The sequence below is a fragment of the Amaranthus tricolor genome, chromosome 16 (genome assembly GCF_026212465.1).
Source record: "Amaranthus tricolor cultivar Red isolate AtriRed21 chromosome 16, ASM2621246v1, whole genome shotgun sequence".
In the NCBI taxonomy this organism is placed as follows: domain Eukaryota; kingdom Viridiplantae; phylum Streptophyta; class Magnoliopsida; order Caryophyllales; family Amaranthaceae; genus Amaranthus; species Amaranthus tricolor.
This window is the reverse complement of record NC_080062.1, coordinates 5,155,305-5,175,761: the sequence shown is the minus strand read 5'-3', so window position 1 is coordinate 5,175,761 and position 20,457 is coordinate 5,155,305. Positions and strand designations below refer to the sequence as shown.

General features: G+C 33.3%; 1 protein-coding gene and 1 non-coding gene across 2 annotated transcripts; both read left to right on the top strand.

The window, feature by feature from the left end:
- Window positions 1-9,903: 9,903 nt before the first annotated feature.
- TRNAK-CUU (transfer RNA lysine (anticodon CUU)) lies at window positions 9,904-9,976 on the top strand. Its single transcript has one exon. It is a non-coding gene; the product is annotated as a tRNA-Lys (tRNA).
- Window positions 9,977-14,058: 4,082 nt separating this feature from the next.
- LOC130803089 (probable methyltransferase PMT23) lies at window positions 14,059-20,311 on the top strand. The gene is made up of 8 exons (XM_057667257.1): window positions 14,059-14,871; window positions 16,055-16,204; window positions 16,732-17,002; window positions 18,303-18,413; window positions 18,509-18,674; window positions 18,913-19,155; window positions 19,413-19,607; window positions 19,743-20,311. The coding sequence occupies exons 1-8, from the start codon at window positions 14,161-14,163 to the stop codon at window positions 19,945-19,947; spliced, it is 2,052 nt and encodes a 683-aa protein (XP_057523240.1). The 5' UTR covers window positions 14,059-14,160; the 3' UTR covers window positions 19,948-20,311.
- The last annotated feature ends 146 nt before the right edge of the window (window positions 20,312-20,457 follow it).

Sequence of the window (20,457 nt, the reverse complement as noted above, 5' to 3'; positions counted from 1 at the left end):
CATGGCCCAGCCTGCGAGGTCCCCGCAACGTCAACGGAGTATGAAAGGTCCATCTCCTCCAAATGATAGTCATAAGCAAGAGATGAGACGTGCACATCGGCGGTAGCCGGTGAGGACTCCGCAGCGACTTCCGGTATAAAGTGTTGGAACTGCGTGCCGACGAGCATGCCTTGCGCAATCTCCCTCACTGGCTCCTCGTGGCAGTACCGCATCACGGCTGCCGCACCTTGTGCCTGCAATAAATATTTAGTTAATGTAATATTATATTATGTAATCGGCAACTTAATCATTTAAATGCAAATGAAGACTTACAAATTGTGTCATCGTAGGCGCAGCAGGAGCATAATTGTAACACCCCGATATTTTCTCGATATTTTTTTCCCGATATATTTAATAATTTACTAGTAATATTATTTCTATATAAATATATTTTATTTATTATTGGGCTTGGTTATGAGATTTTAATCCTTTTTGGCAATTAGAATTATTTTAGGCCCAAACTTTTCCTTAACCCATCTTTTATTTTCAAAAATAAAAAAAAATTTTAAAAAATAGGAGGGAAATGGCACGAGTTGACCGGCCCTATATGGGGACTCTTGGTGGATTTTGTAACTCCCTTAGAGTAATGAAAAGATCAAGGCATTAATCCCATATAATTAACCTTTCTTAATTCCTTAATCATTGTTGGACCTCTTGAGTTTTGATGATGACTACACTTAAGCAAATATGTGTTTAGAGATTGTGTGCAGGTCGATATCCGATTAATTGTGATCGTTGATAGTACCTATGGCTTAGTTCATGGGAATGCACGTGTCAAAAGGATTCAAGGGATGTTAGAAGAAGTATATCGCTTGGGATGCAAAATGGAGACATCAGGTCTACTGTTCCTAAGTTGGATGTTCTAGCAAAACTGGATTCTGGAAACAGCGCACTGTTCCTGAACTGGAGTCAGCCTACGTTAACTGGAAATTCTGGTTATTTATTTATAATAATTATTTTTAGTTAATGTATTAAATAAAGTTGATTTGTTGCATTTATTAATTATTATAATTAATTGGCAAAAAGTTTTCTAAAAATTACTTTACGTATGAGCCTCTAAATAAAGATCCTTTATTTTAGGATCTATTTTTATTAAATATTGGATTTACTAAAAATAGAATTAGTTGTTGTTGAATGGGTCTTAGCTATCATTCTTAACCGTCTTTATACCTACAAGTTAGCAAGTAACCATTCGTAATAAGCATAACCGTTTCTACTTATAGCAAACACGTTCCAGCAATTAGTACTGGAACAGGAACAGCTATTGAAGAAACTGCTGTTTGAAGGGAACAGAAGCTAGTTTAGGCAAATGGGAACAGCGGTTATTTCTGTATGATTTGACTTAATCAAATAACCGTATGTTTGGTTAATCCACATTACTCCCATGATCTTTTTGATAATGGAATAATGGATTGGAATATTCCTTATTCTTAGGGATTTTAGCTCTATAAATAGTGGACTCGGTTATTCATAAAAACTTGCCTTAGTATGAGCCATTAAATCATACGTAATTATGGGAGAATTTTTACAAGAAAATTTTGTTTTTAAAAATGCCAATTAATTTATAATAGTTTCTTGTGCAACTCATTGATTTTATTTTTAGAGAATTTTTATCCTTTTGTAAGGGTTTTTGAGAGAATTTGTAATTAGACTCGGGTGAGTCTAAGGGGGAAATTAGATAGCTTTTAATGAAGCTAGAGAAGAGATTAGCTTTGAGTAAAGCTAAGGAGAAAGCTTCTAGTGAAGCTAGTGGTGAGAATTAGCTTTTAGTGAAGCTAAGTTTGTTGCTTTGAGTGAAGCAATTTAAGAGAGAAGAGTTGGCCTAGTTGATGCGCTTCGAGTGAAGTAAGATGTTTAATGTAATTGTAACGAGTTGCCTTAAACATAGTGGAGAATTTGAAAATCCAGAGGGGTCGTGGTTTTTCCTTCTATTTAGGCCTAGAAGGTTTCCACGTAAAAATCGTTTGTCTCTTTTAATTATTTCGCTCTAAGTTTAAGCTTTATTTATTTTATTCAATTCCGCAAAAAACAGGGCAAAAACGATTAAACTAGTAACAACAACAATTCACCCCCCCCTCTTGTTGCTGTTCCCGTTCCTAATTGAGTCTACAATCATCTTTCACTTTTGCATTCTTTCATTTCTAAAGTTTCCAACAAAAAAAAATCCTCTCAAAATTCCTCCTAATCCACATGCCTAACTCCATTACCCTTTACCATTTGGTGTTTTTCCTTTACAATTGAAGTCGATTCGTGACGGGAAGTTGATAATTACATTTAAGATTTGCTTTTGCTTTTGCTTTCTTAAGGAATGTACACGCAGTAAAACTTTGTACATCGTGGGTTGGTTGTTACGAAGGAATGATAACAATAATATATTGAATAAAGTATGAAGATGATGTTATGCTTTCTTATTCAAAAGATATGATTTCAATAACTTGATCAGTGGAGGAAGTATGACCTCACTAACTTTAAAGTAGACGTAGTATGACATCAATTGGTGGAAAGAACTTTACTCGCGGTTTATGGGGCATTATGAGCCACCTCGGGGGTATGCATACTTAACCATAGGCACCAAAGTAAGGCATGTTGCCTATGGTAGAGACTTGCTTAGGGGTTAGCTCCCCCTAATGTATTGTCTCACTCTTGAAGTTGGGGTTTGGTCCGACAGTATGGCTGGGAAAGTACAGCAGTATGGCTGACTAATTCAATGAATCATTTTGACATTTATTAAAAGTAAATATTGAACTGTAACTGACATATGGTAGGTTGTTATATTGTTTTACATTATAACGTTAATATTATAAGATATAATTTGCTGACGTGTACCTTTGATCTTAACGATCCTGCGATGATGTTGTTTTTCCTTGCGGGGTTAATAACTAGCAGTGAGTTAAGTTGCAGGCTGGGGAGTGAGGATTACACCTGAAGAATAAAACAGATAGAGTACTGAATGATTGTGATTTTGAATTTCATTAGCTTTCAGGAAATGGATTTGTTTAAGAGGCGACTTCGCTCTCGAGATGTATTCCTTGGACATTTGGTTTCATATCTTTTATCTGCTGCTAAGACTATAACATCACTAAATAATCTATAATAACTCTAGTAAAACTCGATCCGCAAGTTTTAAATTTAAAAATTTCGTTTTCTCATGCCTTTATGACATCTTGGTTTAACTCGGGTCCTTCTTCGTTTTCTTTTAAAATATAAAATATCTCTTTTAACGATCCGAGTGTTTCCGAGATGTTACAATAATGTGATGCTGCGATGATGCCACATGGTGTCATCCATCGGCGAGTAATGGAGAGGAACCACGGCATGTAGTCCGGTGTAGTAGGTGCACCATGAACATCGATCGGCGCACCTTGGGCCAACAACTCAAGTCTACGATCCCAACGAGTGATTTGGCGCCAGTTGATCTCCATCCAGTTCGTCGTACCCTGATTCTTGCGCAAAATCAGGTACAACACGGGTTTAGTGTCGCAAAGCGGTGGAATGCCCTGTACCAACCCATATTGGCGCAATACCCGCTCTGGTAGATGTACTTCGACAATGTTAAAGCATATGAGTGGCACAGAAGCCCTCCATGCACCTGACTGAATCCCCAAGTGCTTGGGAACAGTTGCGTAGGCTTCGGCAGGGTACGAGTCCCACAAAAACTATAATATATGTTATGAAAATGTAAATGATGTGTTAATTAAATTGCAGTAATGTTAATGAATACTGAAATATGTACCTGGTTGGGTCGTAGCAGGTCTAACTTATCTCGGAAAAATCCTAGACCGGTCCCGGTGTGCTTGCTTGTCCGGCGTGCAAAATTCCACCGTGAACCATACGCAACATCTGGTGGGGGTTGTTGCAGAGTAGCAGTATCACCACGACCAACGCTTCTGTAAGGTTGGCCGATAAGAATATGCTCCCACGCCCACAGCTAAAGATTGCAAATGTAATTAGTATGTAATTCACCAAATGTGGATTAGAATTAAATGTTATTATTATTACCTGTAATATGACTAGTGGTCCTGCAATCTCCTTGACGTTCTTATGGGCAGCACCACATAGCCTCCTGTACAAGTATCCTAGGGCTGCGGAGCCCCAGCTATACTCGGCGATGCGCTCCCAGGGGACGTCAAGTATAGGAGCTGTATTTGGTTGCTTGTTTTATCAGCAAATAAGACATCTCCTATCAAATGTAGGAGGTACGCCTTGGCGTACCTCGCAATGGTGCCCTCATCAGCACCTTTGGGGAGATGCGAGAAGGTCTGAACCAACCATGTGCACCACAAACCGCTCCCCCTAATGACTTTCGTTGGAGGGCGCTCTCCCAATATGCGGTGAACCATGTCACGCCAACTTGATAGCTGGCGTCTGGCGGTAGACACGGCACGTCCCTCGATGGGAAGCCGTGTTAGTAAGGCTACATCAAGCAGTGTGATGGTAACCATGTGCATGCGATGTGTACATGTGTCCTCCAAGTAACCATGCACTAGCACGTTCACGTCTTTGAACAAAAAAATCGTTTACTCGATAAAAGGTGAATTCAACTAGTGTTGTCAAAGGTAAGAAACGTACACCCTTCATCACATAGTTGAAAACTTCAGCTAAGTTCGTGTTAGTAACGCCATACCTATAACCTCCATCATGACACAACGACAACTTAGACATCTCACCCACGTCATCAGTCAAGAAAATTGCCTCTCGTTTTGCAGTCCCGATTGCCTTTAAGCCATTAAGTACCTTAACTTGTCGTCTTTGCTCAGCAGTTCTACCAAACAACTTTTTCAGCTGAACATTACCCATAGCACGATTAAAGTTGCTAAGCAAATGACGTAAGCAAAACCTATGATAGGCGTTAGGTGGTTGCCACTCCGGCTCTTCCATAGTTGCTAAAATACCCGCGTATCTATCAGAAATAACGCATAAACCCATCCTCTGTGTGACATGCTTACGAATACAAGCCATGAACCACGACCATGCACCTATACACTCCTTCTTTACCAAGGAAAACGCTAAGGGAAAGATTACCTTATCACCATCTTGGTCAATGGCAGTCAATGGCGATAAGAGGTTTACAATGATTGAAGCCTTCAATGCAAGGTTTAAAGGCCCAAAAGACACGTTGGAAGGTCCTAATATTAGGTCGCACATATACACCAATGTCATTGTCTTCCTTAAAAAAACCACTCAAGTACTAAGCCCGGGTTGGAATGTTGCAAAGCTTCTAAAAAGCGTGGAAGGAGTGAGTAAGAACCTTCCCAAGTTCCATATATGGACAACAAGGCTTGTTGCTTAGCACACCACGCTCGCTTATAATTCACTTCTACACCAAAACGATCTTTAACCATTTTCCGTACGACAGATACTTTAATGGATAGGTCTTTAGCAACACAATTTCTAATGACATTGTTAATGACAGAAGATGTCAAGTGAATTATGTCCAGCCGAAACAGTGTCACTACCCAAAACACAAGACGCATGCTTACCCTTATACGTAACAATACGCCATGAAGATAAATATGAATCGAGCGTAGCCCTAAGTCTCCACGAATAGCCCCGCTTACACTTCAAGGTAAGGACAGTTTGGTTTGAGGTCTCCATTCTATACTCCATATTTCTACGAATATGATACACTCTGATAGCTTCTAACAATGCTTCCTTACTATCAAACATCATACCCTTTTCCAACTCCCTTCTTCGGTGTAAGTGGTATCACAAGCCCAAGTCCTCCAGGAGTTGTCCTCCTCATACTCGTCTAGAGGTGGACATAGGGCATAAGGTGTAGGAGGAATGATTGTAGGAATGTTGCCTAGGGTCATGTCAATTGCTAGCGCATCCTCATCGACATCCACATCATCCTCAGAAGGCTCGTCAATAAGTTCATTACTCTCATTTCCATCATCCCAAGGTCCCATTTCATCACTTTCTCCTAAGTTAACCATTGAATCAATTGGAACTTGATTCGTAGGGGGTTGAGAAAAAGTACAAGATGCGGAAGGAACGAAAGGATTTACAGTTTCTTGAGTTAATATAGGCATAGGGGTAGGAGTAGGATTAGAAGCAACTACATTCCCTAAGGGTACTTCTTCTATGTATAACTCCAAAGAGGGAATTTGGGTGGACTTTGAATACTCCCACATAGCATCTATAGCCTCATCATCCTCAACAGAAAAGGCTAGATTCTCCACTCATGTCATATTTAAAGCTTATATTTACGGTATTTTTAGTGGGGTCAAATCCAATCTTAGAACATATAAAACGTTTAAACTGATTTAAATCCATGTTCGAGTTGCATGCAAACAACGTACGTCTTCCCCCAACATAATGAACTTTGCCACTACTTTCTCGAATACAATCATTCCAAAAACATATTATAGTGACGCGAAATGATGTTATTTCTACATGAATACAAACAAAATCAACATCATCATCAACTTCAAGCCCATACAAGTACGTTATATTCATTTGATTATGATCTTTTTGGTCTACAAATTAATAAAGTCCATAATGTAACTAAGTACATACATATATAATGCACATAAAATTCAAATAATAAATCAATTAATAAGTTCATAAATAATATTTCTAATACAAACATCAACATTTCTAATAATATATAATGTACATCAAATTCAAATAATTCAATATGCTCATCAATAACAACACTTCAAAAAACAACATATAGCTATGAAAACAATTAAACATTACCTTGAATAGTTATGGATGATTAAGAAGCGTGTTAATTTAAAAACTAGTAACCTACATTTAAGAAAATAACCAAACTTTATCAAAATCCTAAAAAACAATACATATACTCAAAAAAACGCATAAAAGTTTACCTTTGTGCAAGCTAGAGTATCCCAGACTAATTTTAAAGTGCCAAATTGAAAGAGGATTGCAAGAATTGATGGATTGAAGCTAGTCTAATATTAGTTTTGTAAGGAAAAAGTCGAGTAGTATAAGATAAGGTTTTGAGAAGTAGGGAAAATGAGAACGAAGGGAGCTGCTGTGCGTATTTGTGGAGCTAACTGTTCGCAATTAGTCAAAAAAAATGTCAAAATTGTTCGCAATTAGTAACTGCGGACAGCTATTGTGTTTTTTTTAACTTGTTCGCAGTTAACCCCAAACCACAGGTTTGGGAATTTCACGCTTACTTTTGGAAATAAGTTGAAAATTATCTTATTTGGTTCATTTTGTTGATAATTTGTCTTAGTCATTTCAAGTTTTCTGCGTTTGCCGAGAGTCCAACCTGGGTCTATTGCTTGGAAGGCAATTATCTTAACCGTTGGACTACAAACACTTGTACATTCTTATAATGTCATTTAATACTGTCATCTAATATTATATATATAGTTTGTCGATCTTTACATGAATCACAATCATACTCAGTGTATCCCACTTAGGGGTCGTCTGGAATGAACTGACTCATTTCAAGAGTAAATTTTATGCCATAAATAGTACAGGAAACAAAATAAGGGAGATAAAAATTTTTCGGGGTAATAGGATATGTAGTTTGGCATATTAACTCGTAAATTAGTGGGAATATTCAAAAAGAATCATTTTCAATTTTATTATTGGAAAGATGAAGTTTGAAGGTAAATTGGTGTTTATCTCTTCTCTCTCTCCATTAATTTTGAAGGTAATCCTCATGAGCTCTCAAAATTTTAACCTAAAAACCATAAAAAGCTGTTAAAATCCAAAATAATTTTTTTTAGATACAAAAATAAGTTTTTTTTTATATAAATTCTTTATAATGCCCATAAAATATCTCAAATTTGAATATCAAATCTCAGAAAAATTCAATAAAAAAAATTAGAGAAACTAAAAAAGATGAAATGAAATTGATAATTTTCATCTACAATAAGAAAAATATATAATCTACAAAATTTTTAAAGTTATAATTTTTATGTAGATTAGAGAGTAACATGAGAGAGGAGAGAGAAAGAGATGAATTGATAAGAGAAAGAATATTTGAAATGAAAAGAAAGAAGAAGATGGAGGAATGCACGTGATGAAGGAGTAGTTTGTTGGTGTAAAATTTAACGGGCTCAAATAATTACTTCCAATTTAGCCCATTTAAAATACCCTTACGGCCCGTTTGGTTAGTGGTACTAAATTGTGGTAATGGGAATGATTTATAGTGTAAAATTTCATTAAAAGTTTCATATCATTCTCATGGTAATGAAATTTTAATCACAAAAAGTTTTTTTGTTTACAAATTTCCATTACCACATAATACCACCTCTCCCAATGGTAATGCATTGGAATGAATTTTATGAAGAAAATGAGATGATTGGAGTTGGACAAGCATGGTCATCAAGATAACCAAGAGATTTTTCAACTAAAATTACACTAGTTTTTCATTCCCATTACCACCGTTTATTACTACCTACCAAACAGGCAGTTAATTATTTATCGGGCTACTATTTTTCCTATAATACTCCCAATTCAGGTAGGCCCTTATAAAAACTATGATTATGAATTGGTGAAGAAAGAAAAACGATAACTTATACCTATAAAGGAGAGTGCGACCAAAAACTTCCTCAGATCGAAAAAGATCCACAGAAAGAACCTAAGAAAAAACCTCAGTAGTCAAAAATATATAAATAAATAAGATACGTATAAATAAATAAATAAAAATAACTAAAATAAAATCTCTTAGTTTGATCTTTTCATTTGAAATATTTATTTTCTTTTTTGCATTTTTTCACATGAAATATTTAGACCATTAATAATCAAGTGAAAAAATGTGGGGATTTGTTAAAATAAAAATAGTTGAGAATATGTGAGACTAAAAACATTTCATCCTTCTTAAATCCTTTGTTTTTTTTTTCTTAAATTTCTTCTATCCAAATATACTATTTTGGAGAAGTGGAGTAATAATTAAAAGTCAATAAGTCATGGAGAAAAACTAAAAAAACTAGTCTTTTTATTTTGACTTAAAAATTAACTTTTTGACTGATTAAAAGATTATTTATCAAACAATGCATGTTTAATGTCATGGTGTTTCAATGTTTTTCATTGTTTTTCTTAATGTTTATAGAGTTCTAGTTACTTTTAAAAATAAAGGGTTTAAATTATGATTTTTAATGACCAAACTATATAACTTTTCAAATAAAAGGAAAGGATCACTAATTTGATGTTTTCTTTGTTGCCTAGAAAACGTAAAAACCCATAATTGTACAAGTATTTGATTAATGATTTGACATTAAAATTGTTTTAATAACATTTAAATTTATCTTTCGATCCAAAATGTAATATTAAATTAAATAAACGCACTAAAAATGTTATATATAAAAAACATTTAAACTAATATTTCACATTAAAGTTTTTTATTTTGAAGCATCTTTATTACTCATTGATATTTATTTATTTATTTATTTTCTATTGCATATAAAAATAAATATCATATAATATATATGTAATAATTTTTAAACAAATTCTTGTATGAGACGATCTCACTGTGAGACATGCCTCATACTTGTTTTAAATAGCTCAATAATAGAAATTACAACCACAATGATGTTATAATCAGTTTATTTCGAGTATAACATTTTATTGGATAATGATAGTATTTGCATTATCTCTAAAAATTATATTTATATACTAGTATTAATATATCAATATTAATATATTTATAATTTTATATACTGTTATGTGTGTGCATAAAATTAATTATATGACCTCAAAGAAAATAAAAACTGTTGTCCATAACAAAATAATTTTTCCAAAAGATTAACAATACAATAATTTCTACAATATATTCTAAAAATAGTTTCAAAAATATTCCCTTTACGTGAAAAAAAATGTTTATAATATGACAGAAAGTTTAAGGTAAATAATAATTTAGCAAATTTTTTATTATTTTAAGCCCGTCTAGCTCAGTTGGTAGAGTGCAAGGCTCTTATCTTTGTGGTCGTGGGTTCGAGCCCCACGGTGGGCGTTTACATTTCTTTTATTAAGTGTTTAAGTATTAATATTTTATGTCTTTTTTGCACCTAAAAATCAGTATTTTTATAAAATTTTATAGTTTGAATGTAGAATTATGTTTAATATTTTTATGTCTTTTTTACACCTAGTATTTTTATAAAATTTTATAGTTTGTATGTAGAATTATGTTTTATGAATTCTCCTCCATCAATGACATAATTACATAAGGTATAGACACAAATTATAAGCCATTGGCTACCCCGTATATGCCATGAAACGTCCATAATTACATAAGGTATAGATACAAATTATAAGCCATTGGCTACTCCGTATATGCCATGAAATGGTCTTGCTAACCGCAATCCTAATAATTGCCCTAATTTTGATACTGTAAGTAAATAGTTTTGTTGAAGTAATTGGTGACTTGAGTGCACCAAATAAATTTTATGCATTAGTGAGTGCGTGCGTAGAGAGGGAATCCCATGAATGAATAAAATGGGTGAGTTAAGTATGTAACTTAATGTGTGATTGATGATATGTTTAAGTGCTAGAATTAATTCATGAAGTTATAGAGGGATTAAGGAGTGACTTAAACATAAGAATTATGGCATGATGAATGATAGTTGCATGATGAATGATAGTTAATGAGAAGACTAAAAGGGTGAAGATTCTTGTACAAGGCATCCAAGTTATGAAGCATTGCCTTGATCGAGCATTGGATTCGGTTTTTGACTCTTGATGTTCCTTAAAGTTGTTTATTATGCATTAATCCTTAACCTTAATTATGTAATACTCATTAATGTACAAACTTCTATAAATAGAGGTCTCATATGCCATTGTAACACATCCACAAAATACACCCCAAGCCAAACACTTACATAATTTCTTCTCTATTGTAATTGTCCACATTTGAGAGTTCTTTGAACTCCTTTGATAATATAAGAGATACTACACACCGGAGGACGTAGTCTTAATTGGGTGAACCTCGTTAAATTTTTGTGTCATTTTATTGCATTGTTATCTCCTACAAAATCGATATCATTGATAGTGTAATTTGTTTGTCACAAGATTTCATACATTCGATCTTGGTGACATTAGAGATTGAAACGTTGTTTGATCTCTAATATAGCATTGTTTTCAAGTTTGATATATTCTCTCTGTTCCTTTAATTTATATTATAAAATTTAAATATATAAGTTTTTTTTAAGTTATATGGTACAAAATCAAAGGGGTAGACGGATCGGATAAAGTATTTTTCTTCATCAACGAAGCAATCACATACAATATAAATATACGAGGTAAAAAAATATTCACCTCAAATCTTATTTTAAAATTTTTTTGAATTCAATTATAGATTTATTAGTGACTCGAATTATATTTTAAAAATTAATCAACAAAATAAATGAATGGAGTAATTACATTTAGTGACCTTGATCATATTTTCTTATGAGCGGAATATACTGGTTAGGATGATGATGACATTTTGTTTTATCAAGTTTTGTGAAACACTAATTTATTTTAAAATTTCTGTATAAAATAAAATTATTGTACACCAATTACTATTTTAACTCAAGTCAAATTAAATAACTCATTAAAAATTATCTTAAAAAATAACTTCATACGCCGACATTTTTTAGACTTTGAAGTTTCAAATTTAATTTATGAAATTGTAGCTCCTTTTTAATTTATTTTTTTTAATTATTTTCCATTCTTGATTTCTAAGAATTGCATGTTACCAAAGAAACAAAATGGCATGGAAGATTGAGCGACCTGATTCAGATACTCCTAGAAGAAAATAAACAAACATTACACACAAAGCAAGCAATTTGTTGACCAAAAAAACAAAAAAAAAAAAAAAGATTGAATTAATTAGATGTTCTAATAATGTTTTTTCTTGTCTGTTTGAGGTGAGTATGGCCAAGCAAAGAGTCTTCCAACACAATCTAAGGTTCTTGTCATTTGCAATTACTAGTAAATAGTAATTGGCAAACTAAATACAAATAATGGTTGAAAATTATGGGTTTTTCTAGAGGTGTTCAAAATATATATGACGATTTAATATTTATCCGACCTTGTAAATGAACCCCTTTGACCCGACTTTAAAATAATTTTAAATTTGTATAAAAATCAATGTGAACACAAGACTCGATTTTTAAACCGATCCGAAATACCTAACCTGCAACCGACCTGACAACCCAAATGAACACCTCTAGGTTGACCTAATAAATGAAAATTATTTTTCATTCTTGTAAAAAGTAAATTTGATTCTCAACACTAACATGTATTTAGAAGTCTAAAGAAAAAATTAAAACAAATAATTTAAAATTTACAATAAGGTTATCTTTGGGAAAAATGATAAAAATTAAATATTAAATTTGAAATAGAACAAACATATGACACTACATTTGAAAAAGCTAGACAAATAAATAGAAGCAAAAGAAGTGTAAAATAAGATATGATTAAGTTTGAATTTTGCTTATTTGCATAAGTGAAAGCATAGGGTTTTAAGATTGACACTTATATGAATATATTTTGACTATACGTTTAAATTTCTCTGATATAGTAGTTACAATATATAAAATATATTATAAAATTATAATAGATTCAAAAGTCGATTTGAGTGAAGTAAAAAGGACAGAGAAAATATATTTTTATTTTTTTTTACACAACTTACGTTTTAAACAATAAATGAAAATACTGGTAACTAGAAATCTAGAATGGCGGTCAACAACTTTTTGAGTTTCTGATGAAGAGTAGTAATTAGTAAATAAAGACTAAGAGCCGTATTCCACAAACAGTTTGTTTGATAATCAATATTAAATGGTAGAAATTAAAATAAGTTATATTGTAAATTTTCATGATACATATCATAATATTTCCATCATAATGTAAGTTTGATCGTAAAAGCTTTTTGTCACAATTTTTATTATCACCTAATATCAAATATTCAAATGGTAATGCATTAGATATAATTTTATGAAAAAAAATGAGATTGTTGAAAATAATAAGTATGACCATTAAACTTGTTAAGAGATATTCCTACTATTGTAGTACTAACTTATCATTATCATTTCTATCATTTAGTACCGATTACCAATCGGACACTAAAGATCAAAGACCCTACATGTGAATATGAATTTAGTTTATATTATTTTTATCATGTAATTTTTTTAATAATTTATTTACAAGGTCATAATTTTTATTCTCTGCTTCATTAAATTAACCATTGACTTCCTAACTCACCCCGCTTAAATTTAATTTGTGTAGAATAAGTTTATATAAGATCTATTTCTTTTACAATTTACCTATTTTCAAATTTTATTGTTAAACAAACTATATATTAATTTTAATGATCGCATTTTCTCCATCCTTAAATTCATACTTATATAAATAAAAAATATGACTATATCAGTTAAAGCAAAAAAAAAAAAATAACTTAAATTAGCTTGAAATCATTTTCTTTTGAAATACAAGATTAGTTGAAAGAAATAAAAAATTAGATGAGAATCAAACTCAAAATCTTATCTAATAAAAATAATACTTGTTAAGTTGCATCACTACTTAGACATTAGAATTATATGTTATTCCTTCATATAATTTAATTTATTATAAAAAAATACTAAAATTATTTATTAATTTTTATATCACTTTACAAAAATTATTTTTTGAAAATATATTCGGTTTTGCCGGAATGAAGAACGTAGAAAGAGAGAGACCACAATTATCCTCTTAAAAATTAAAATCACCCAAAAAAATACTTATTCTGTTTCAATTTATTTACAAGGTTTGCTTTTTCACGCAGTTCAATGCGTTAATTCAATTTTTAATTTCTCAAATGATATATATAAAGTTATAAAAATTTGATACTAATAATCTTTACAATGAGACGAATCAAATAAAATTTCAATTAATTATATTTTAATTTATAAATTAAACACTAATTTTAAATTAAGAGTAATAAATAAATAGTGTAATTTTTTAAAATGTTGCAACCAATTTGAAATGGAGGAGCATAAAATAATAAGCTTCCTATTTTATCTCATTCAATTTAATTACTCCGGCCACCCTCCTAATTTCTGACACACCCACACGCACGTTATAACTGAATATTTTCACCCAACATAATGTTTCTATCTTCTCTTCTTCATCTCTCTCATATATCATTTATCCTCTGTTTTTTCTCCATCTTCATCATTAATGGCGATTTCATCCTTCCTCCATGAAAAGAAGTATCCCTTCATCTTCATCCTCTCTTTCCTTTTCCTTTCCTTTACTCTCCTCCTCGTCTCCAACTCTCATTCATCTTTCTCTCTCTTCTCCTTCCCTCAACCTCTGCTTCATACCGAGGTTCTCAAACCTTCACAATCGCCGAATACCTCAATTGACGTCACTCAAGATACACAGAAAATGTCCAATGATGTCACTCCGCAATCGCTGAAGGTTCACGATGACATCACTCAAAATCCGGTGAATATTGCTGATGGAGGTACTCCAGAACCTTCGAAAATATCTGATGATGTCACTGAACGTTCGCCGAAGCTTTCTAAAGATGTAACACAAGATTTTGCGACAATTGCTCAAGGCGGTGCTCCAGAACCTCTGAAAATCTCAGATGATGGTGTTCCACCGCCGGAATTGGCTGTACCGTCTCCACCGATTATTACGGCAGGGGTTATACAATTTGATAGGGATCTGTTGAATTTGAAATGGGAGATTTGTATGGTGAAGGGATCGTCGTCGGTGGATTATATACCTTGTCTTGATAATTGGACAGCAATAAAAGCGCTTCAATCGAGGAAGCATATGGAGCATAGAGAGAGGCATTGTCCTATTCCTAACCCTCGGTGTTTGGTTCCATTGCCGAGAGGTTATAAGATTCCTATCCTTTGGCCTAAGAGTAGGGACATGGTGAGATTGTTAGTTGCTTATTGGTAAGATTTAGTTTTAAAATTGCTAGAGTTAAGTAGATTTTCAACTATTATTAGTTATGCCATTATCTGATGATGATCTGATATGATATGTCTTTTTTCATTTAGTATGATGATTAATGATATAAATAATGCTGAATTTTGGTCAAAGTGCAGGTTTATTGTATTATAAGTGTGATTTGAGTTTGACCGAGGTATTAATTTATTATAAATTGGGGTTTTGGTGTAGAAATATCATTTTTTTAGTATTTCATAGTTTGGTGAAGTGCAATGTGTATGAATTGTAGTCATGTAATGTAGGTGTGCTGCATAAGACGGGAATTTTAGTTGTAGTTTTGGATGTATTTGGTTTGATTTGTAATTGTAAATAAGGATGATTCATGATTGTTATTGTTGCTTAAACTTGAAGGCAAATCCCATTTACCATTTTCATTGAGGATGTGATTGGGAAGTTGACATTGTTAACGGAAGGGTTATACTAAGCTATTGTATTTTTGTTAGAAAGTGAAACTTTGAGATTATGTAGGTCAATGAATATCAGGACACATGAATGATAGGTTTCTAAATTTGGTTGTAGACTTATCTTTGACGTGAGTACTATCCAAATGCCGGAGGTGCATATTCAAGTCATCAAGTGTCTATAGCGATGTTGGATATTGACGTTCCAACACTGGTCTTGAGAGAAATGAAATTCAAGTATTCAACTAACACATATCATGTGCATTAATCATTAATTATGGCATTTACATGGTTCAATAATCTTATTCAACGTCATTGTTAGGTTGGCGGAACATATGCATGATATATTGATGATTTGCAGTTCTGAATTGTATAGGTCTTACTTCTTCTGCCACTGTTACATGTATGTCTTGTTAGACATTGAATAAACTCTAATAGGCAATTGCAATGCAACATTTATATTTTATACCTTTTCAAATGGTCCCCCATAATTTGGCTTCAGGATGTTCTTTGTAATCAAACATCTTATTAACGTCATTGTCTCATTGAGATAATGTTGCTTCTTTTCATGTCCCGCCACTGCACTATCACCTTTCAGCTTTTTCTTGGACTCTTTCATTCCATCTCTCGTTCTAGTGATGTCACGTAGAGCACTTCTATATGATATCTTAGTTTAATTTGTATAAAAAAAAATTTCAACACAGATCTGGTATAATAATGTCCCTTATCCCAAGCTAGTGGACTACAAGAAAGAGCAGCATTGGGTAATCAGATCAGGTGCTCATTTTATTTTTCCTGGAGGTGGAACTCAGTTCAAGGATGGTGTCGGACAATACATTCAATTTATTGAGAAGGTACATCTTTTATTTTGGCATTTGAAGGTATCACTTGGATTTGTGAATTGTAATGATCTTCTAGATGAGATGAAATTTGTATATAGATAGTGTATCTGGTTTCTGATTGGCTTAATTTGGGGTACATTCAGGATCTGTTCACGAGGACTAATCATAACCTAAGTTCAGTTCACCACCTCATTTTTACTCGTTTGTCACTAGATTGAGTTCGTTTCAATCAGTTGTATTGGGTTCAGTTCGGTACAATTGTTAGTAGCTGCAGAGAACAGGCTTTAAATCTGCCTTTTTAAAATAATAGGAGTAACAGTGGTGCAGTAAAGCACTTTATTATAGAGATTCGTCATCTACTTGCTACTATGTATGCATTAGGGTTGGAATTGGATGGTTGATACAAAATTACAGTATGATTAGAAGTAGTGGAAACTGACAACCCATTAACAGAACTTTTACATATTTATTCGTCTCCTTGTAGATCAATGCGGTTTTAAAGAACTTCTTGATGAATCTTCTTTTATTTTTGTCTGTAGGCTATACCTGCAATTAATTGGGGCCAGAACATTAGGGTTGTTCTGGATGTTGGTTGTGGTGTCGCCAGCTTTGGCGGACATTTGTTGGATAGAAATGTTCTCACAATGTCATTAGCTCCCAAGGACGAGCATGAAGCTCAAATACAATTTGCTCTCGAACGTGGAATCCCTGCATTTCTTTCAGTTATTGGAACTCAACAGCTTACATTTCCAGATAATGTTTATGATCTCGTTCATTGTGCAAGGTGCAGGGTTCATTGGGATGCAAATGGTACTTCCTGATCACCACCCTACTTTTTTTTTTTATTTTAAGTTCTGCTCTGTCTTTCACTGTTGTGTTTTCCATGTAGAAAATCATAATGCGGAAATAAAAACAAGTAATAAGGACTAAAATAAGGAAACAAAATATTTTGGTTTTTGAATACTTGTTTTGTATTAAATAATAATGAGAGGTACTACCTTTGTTTATACAAGTAATAAGGATTAAAATGAAGAAAAAAAATATTACGAAATATTAAACTTAAGGAAACTAAATCACAATAATATAAATTATAAAATATAAAATATAATATTATACTAATATTCCACTTTCCTACATTCCATTCTTCACAACATCACAAAAACTAGAGTCTTGTTTAGCTGGAAAACAGAGGGATTATATCAAAGCACATGCTTCCTGTGGTGACAGCATTGCTGGGTATTTACATAGAGTCTAGTTTATCTATCTGCGTCTTAAGGATGGAAGTCTTTTGACAGACAAATATGAGTTGATGCGAATACAAAGAAGAATGGGGCATTGTATTCTAGTGCAGTCACTGTTTTACTTGATTCATCTTTCCATTATTCCACTGACACTCCTAGAGTAATCTTTTATGGATCTATCCACAGAAAATTTAAACAATTTTGTACAAGTCAATGCTAATATTGCTGTATTGCAATTTGGTGGTCACAAGCGTAGTTATGTTAATACCAGTGCATATGCTGTTATAATTGAATCTTTAGACATTTATTTGTCCGTTAGATCTTGTTTGCTTTTCCTTCATATTACATTTTTACATTAATTTGCTTTATTTGATTAGGCTGATACTATTATCAAAGGACTTCGTTAATTCACTCATTTTCTTATTCCTTCCTCACAGACCAGCTAGTATTATTCAAACCCAAGGGAAGCACGATATGGGGATTTTTTTAATTTTTCCTAATTTTGTTCCTTTAATTGGTTCCTTGATTATAAATTGGAAATCTAAATGAAGAGTTTTTGTTCCGTTTCTCTTTTTCTTCCCTTAGAAACAGTATTTGTTGGCAAATTTCTTACAAGAATTATGTTGAGTTCGTGCTGAATCGACAAAATTTGTGAGTAGAGTTTGCAGTTAAGTCAAATGGAGTGGAAAGATTAGTTGGTTCTGCATTATTCTTTGTCATTTTACTGTTGGACTTGTTTGTCCAGCTTGTGTAACTTTTTACCTTACTGGATTTTGTGTGATGAATTAATTACATTTCTTTGTTTAGCTTCCTAATCAAAGACTCTGTTTGGATCGGCCTTGTAATTACTTTTTACTTATTCATTTCAGGTGGTAAACCTTTGCTGGAGCTCAACAGGATTCTCAGGCCGGGAGGATTCTTCATCTGGTCTGCTACACCAGTCTACCGCAAGGAGGAGAAGGAAGTGGACATATGGAACTGTATGTCAAGTTGTCAACTCCCTATGAAAGAGTTTTGATGTGTAGAAATGTTGACCAATTCAGTCCTGTGATTTCTTTGTATGATTTTTCTGCAGCCATGGTAGCCTTAACAAAATCAATGTGCTGGAAAGTAGTGTCTAAAACCATGGTATCGAGAGGAGTTGGACTTGTGGTGTATCAAAAGCCTGTCTCGCCATCCTGCTACAAAGAACTCAGAAAGAATGCTCCGCCAATGTGTGATGTTGAGAGAAAGATGTCATGGTACTGTTTGTAGTGGTTAATGATCCTAGAACAGTGTCACATGATTCGCTAATTTTCTTGCAATCTTTGATCGAAAAAAACCGAATGATGATTTTTTTGGGCTATTTTGAGGTCATTTCAAGCTAATCCCAAATTCAATAAGAAAATTATTTGGCAAATCATCTTGCATTGTCCTAAAAACTAATAATCATCAGTAATTTAATCAATATGAGAATTGTTCTTTTCGTTTATTGAACAGGTACACACCTCTTCAAAGATGTCTCTCACAGCTTCCACCTGAAGCCTCAAGTTGGCCTCCTCTTTGGCCCCAAAGGCTTACGACGAAACCTCTAAGCCTCCCTTCCGCGCTACCTGTGGAGCTAATGTTTCATAATGACACTCGTGATTGGCATGCTTTGGTAACAAACGTTTATATACGTAGCCTTGGAGTTGACTGGTCAAAAGTGCGTAACATAATGGACATGACTGCTGGTCACGGAGGGTGAGAACTTTTTACCAAGTCAGATTGCCTTTTGCGCCCCATCTCCTTTTCTATCAACTCTTATTTATCATGTTTTAACAGCAGATGGCCCTTCCTATCGTCTGCTTTTCTATATTTTGCCTACGACTATTAGCTATAATGTACTGGGTTCTTAGCTGCAATCTTTATTTGGTTATTGCTTACACCAATTGTATCTGTGTTAATCTAGCATTCGACAATCTTTTACTGTTTTGAAAGATTAATCTCGCCTTCAACAGTTTTGCTGCAGCACTTGTTGATATGCCGGTGTGGGTGATGAACGTTGTTCCAGTCCAAGACCCAGATACACTCCCCATAATTTTTGATCGAGGGTTGATTGGAGTATATCATGACTGGTGTGAATCCTTCAACACTTATCCGAGAACATATGATCTCCTGCATTCAACTTTCCTCTTCAGCAATCTCCCAAACAAGTAAAACTTGCTAGTTTTCAATTTCATAGAAACGTCTGTTTTTCTTCCGATTGAAGTGATTTACTGAATTCAGTGAGTCAGTTCAGTCACACTTTTCCTTCAGCCATTAATGACCTGAAAATTCGTATTATTCAGGTGTGACATTATTGATTTGGCTGTGGAGATTGACCGTATTGTTAGACCTGGAGGGTGGATACTGATTCAAGAAAACAAAAAGATGATCAACAGTTTAGGAGCAATTTTTCGTTCTCTTCACTGGTCGTTAAATTTGTACAATGATAAGTACCTTGTTGGCCAAAAGAGTTTTTGGCGCCCAGATGATGAAAAGGTGCAAAGATGAACTACACAACGGAAAGAGCAAATGACGCGATTCAAAATAAGTATAATTTTTAATGCATCTATATTACTATTCTTTTGATTCCACGGCACAAAATGAGTGTATAGGGATGTTCTTGAATGTTCTGATGGCATTCGTAATTTAAGAGTGAAATTGCCGATTTATTTGTAAGATGAGAAAAACAATGAAAAAGGAAATTTTGTCTTTCAAGGAAAGACATTTTCATGACGTAATGTTATTGGGGATCATCCGATCATCTCTATTTGATTCGTAGGTCTTGCCAAAAGAGTTGTACTTAAGAATCAAGGCTTTGAATAAGTGTCAATTTAATATCTAAAATGACATATTAAATATTGAACAATTAAAAGTAAGTATTTTAAATAAGAAAGTTGGTGATTTAATTGAAAGGGATACTTCACCCAGTTTAAAATTGTCTTATAAAGAGATTGTCCTAAATGAGAATTTATGAAAAAAGTTTAGCTTGTTTTACATGCTTAATATGAAAAGGTTTAG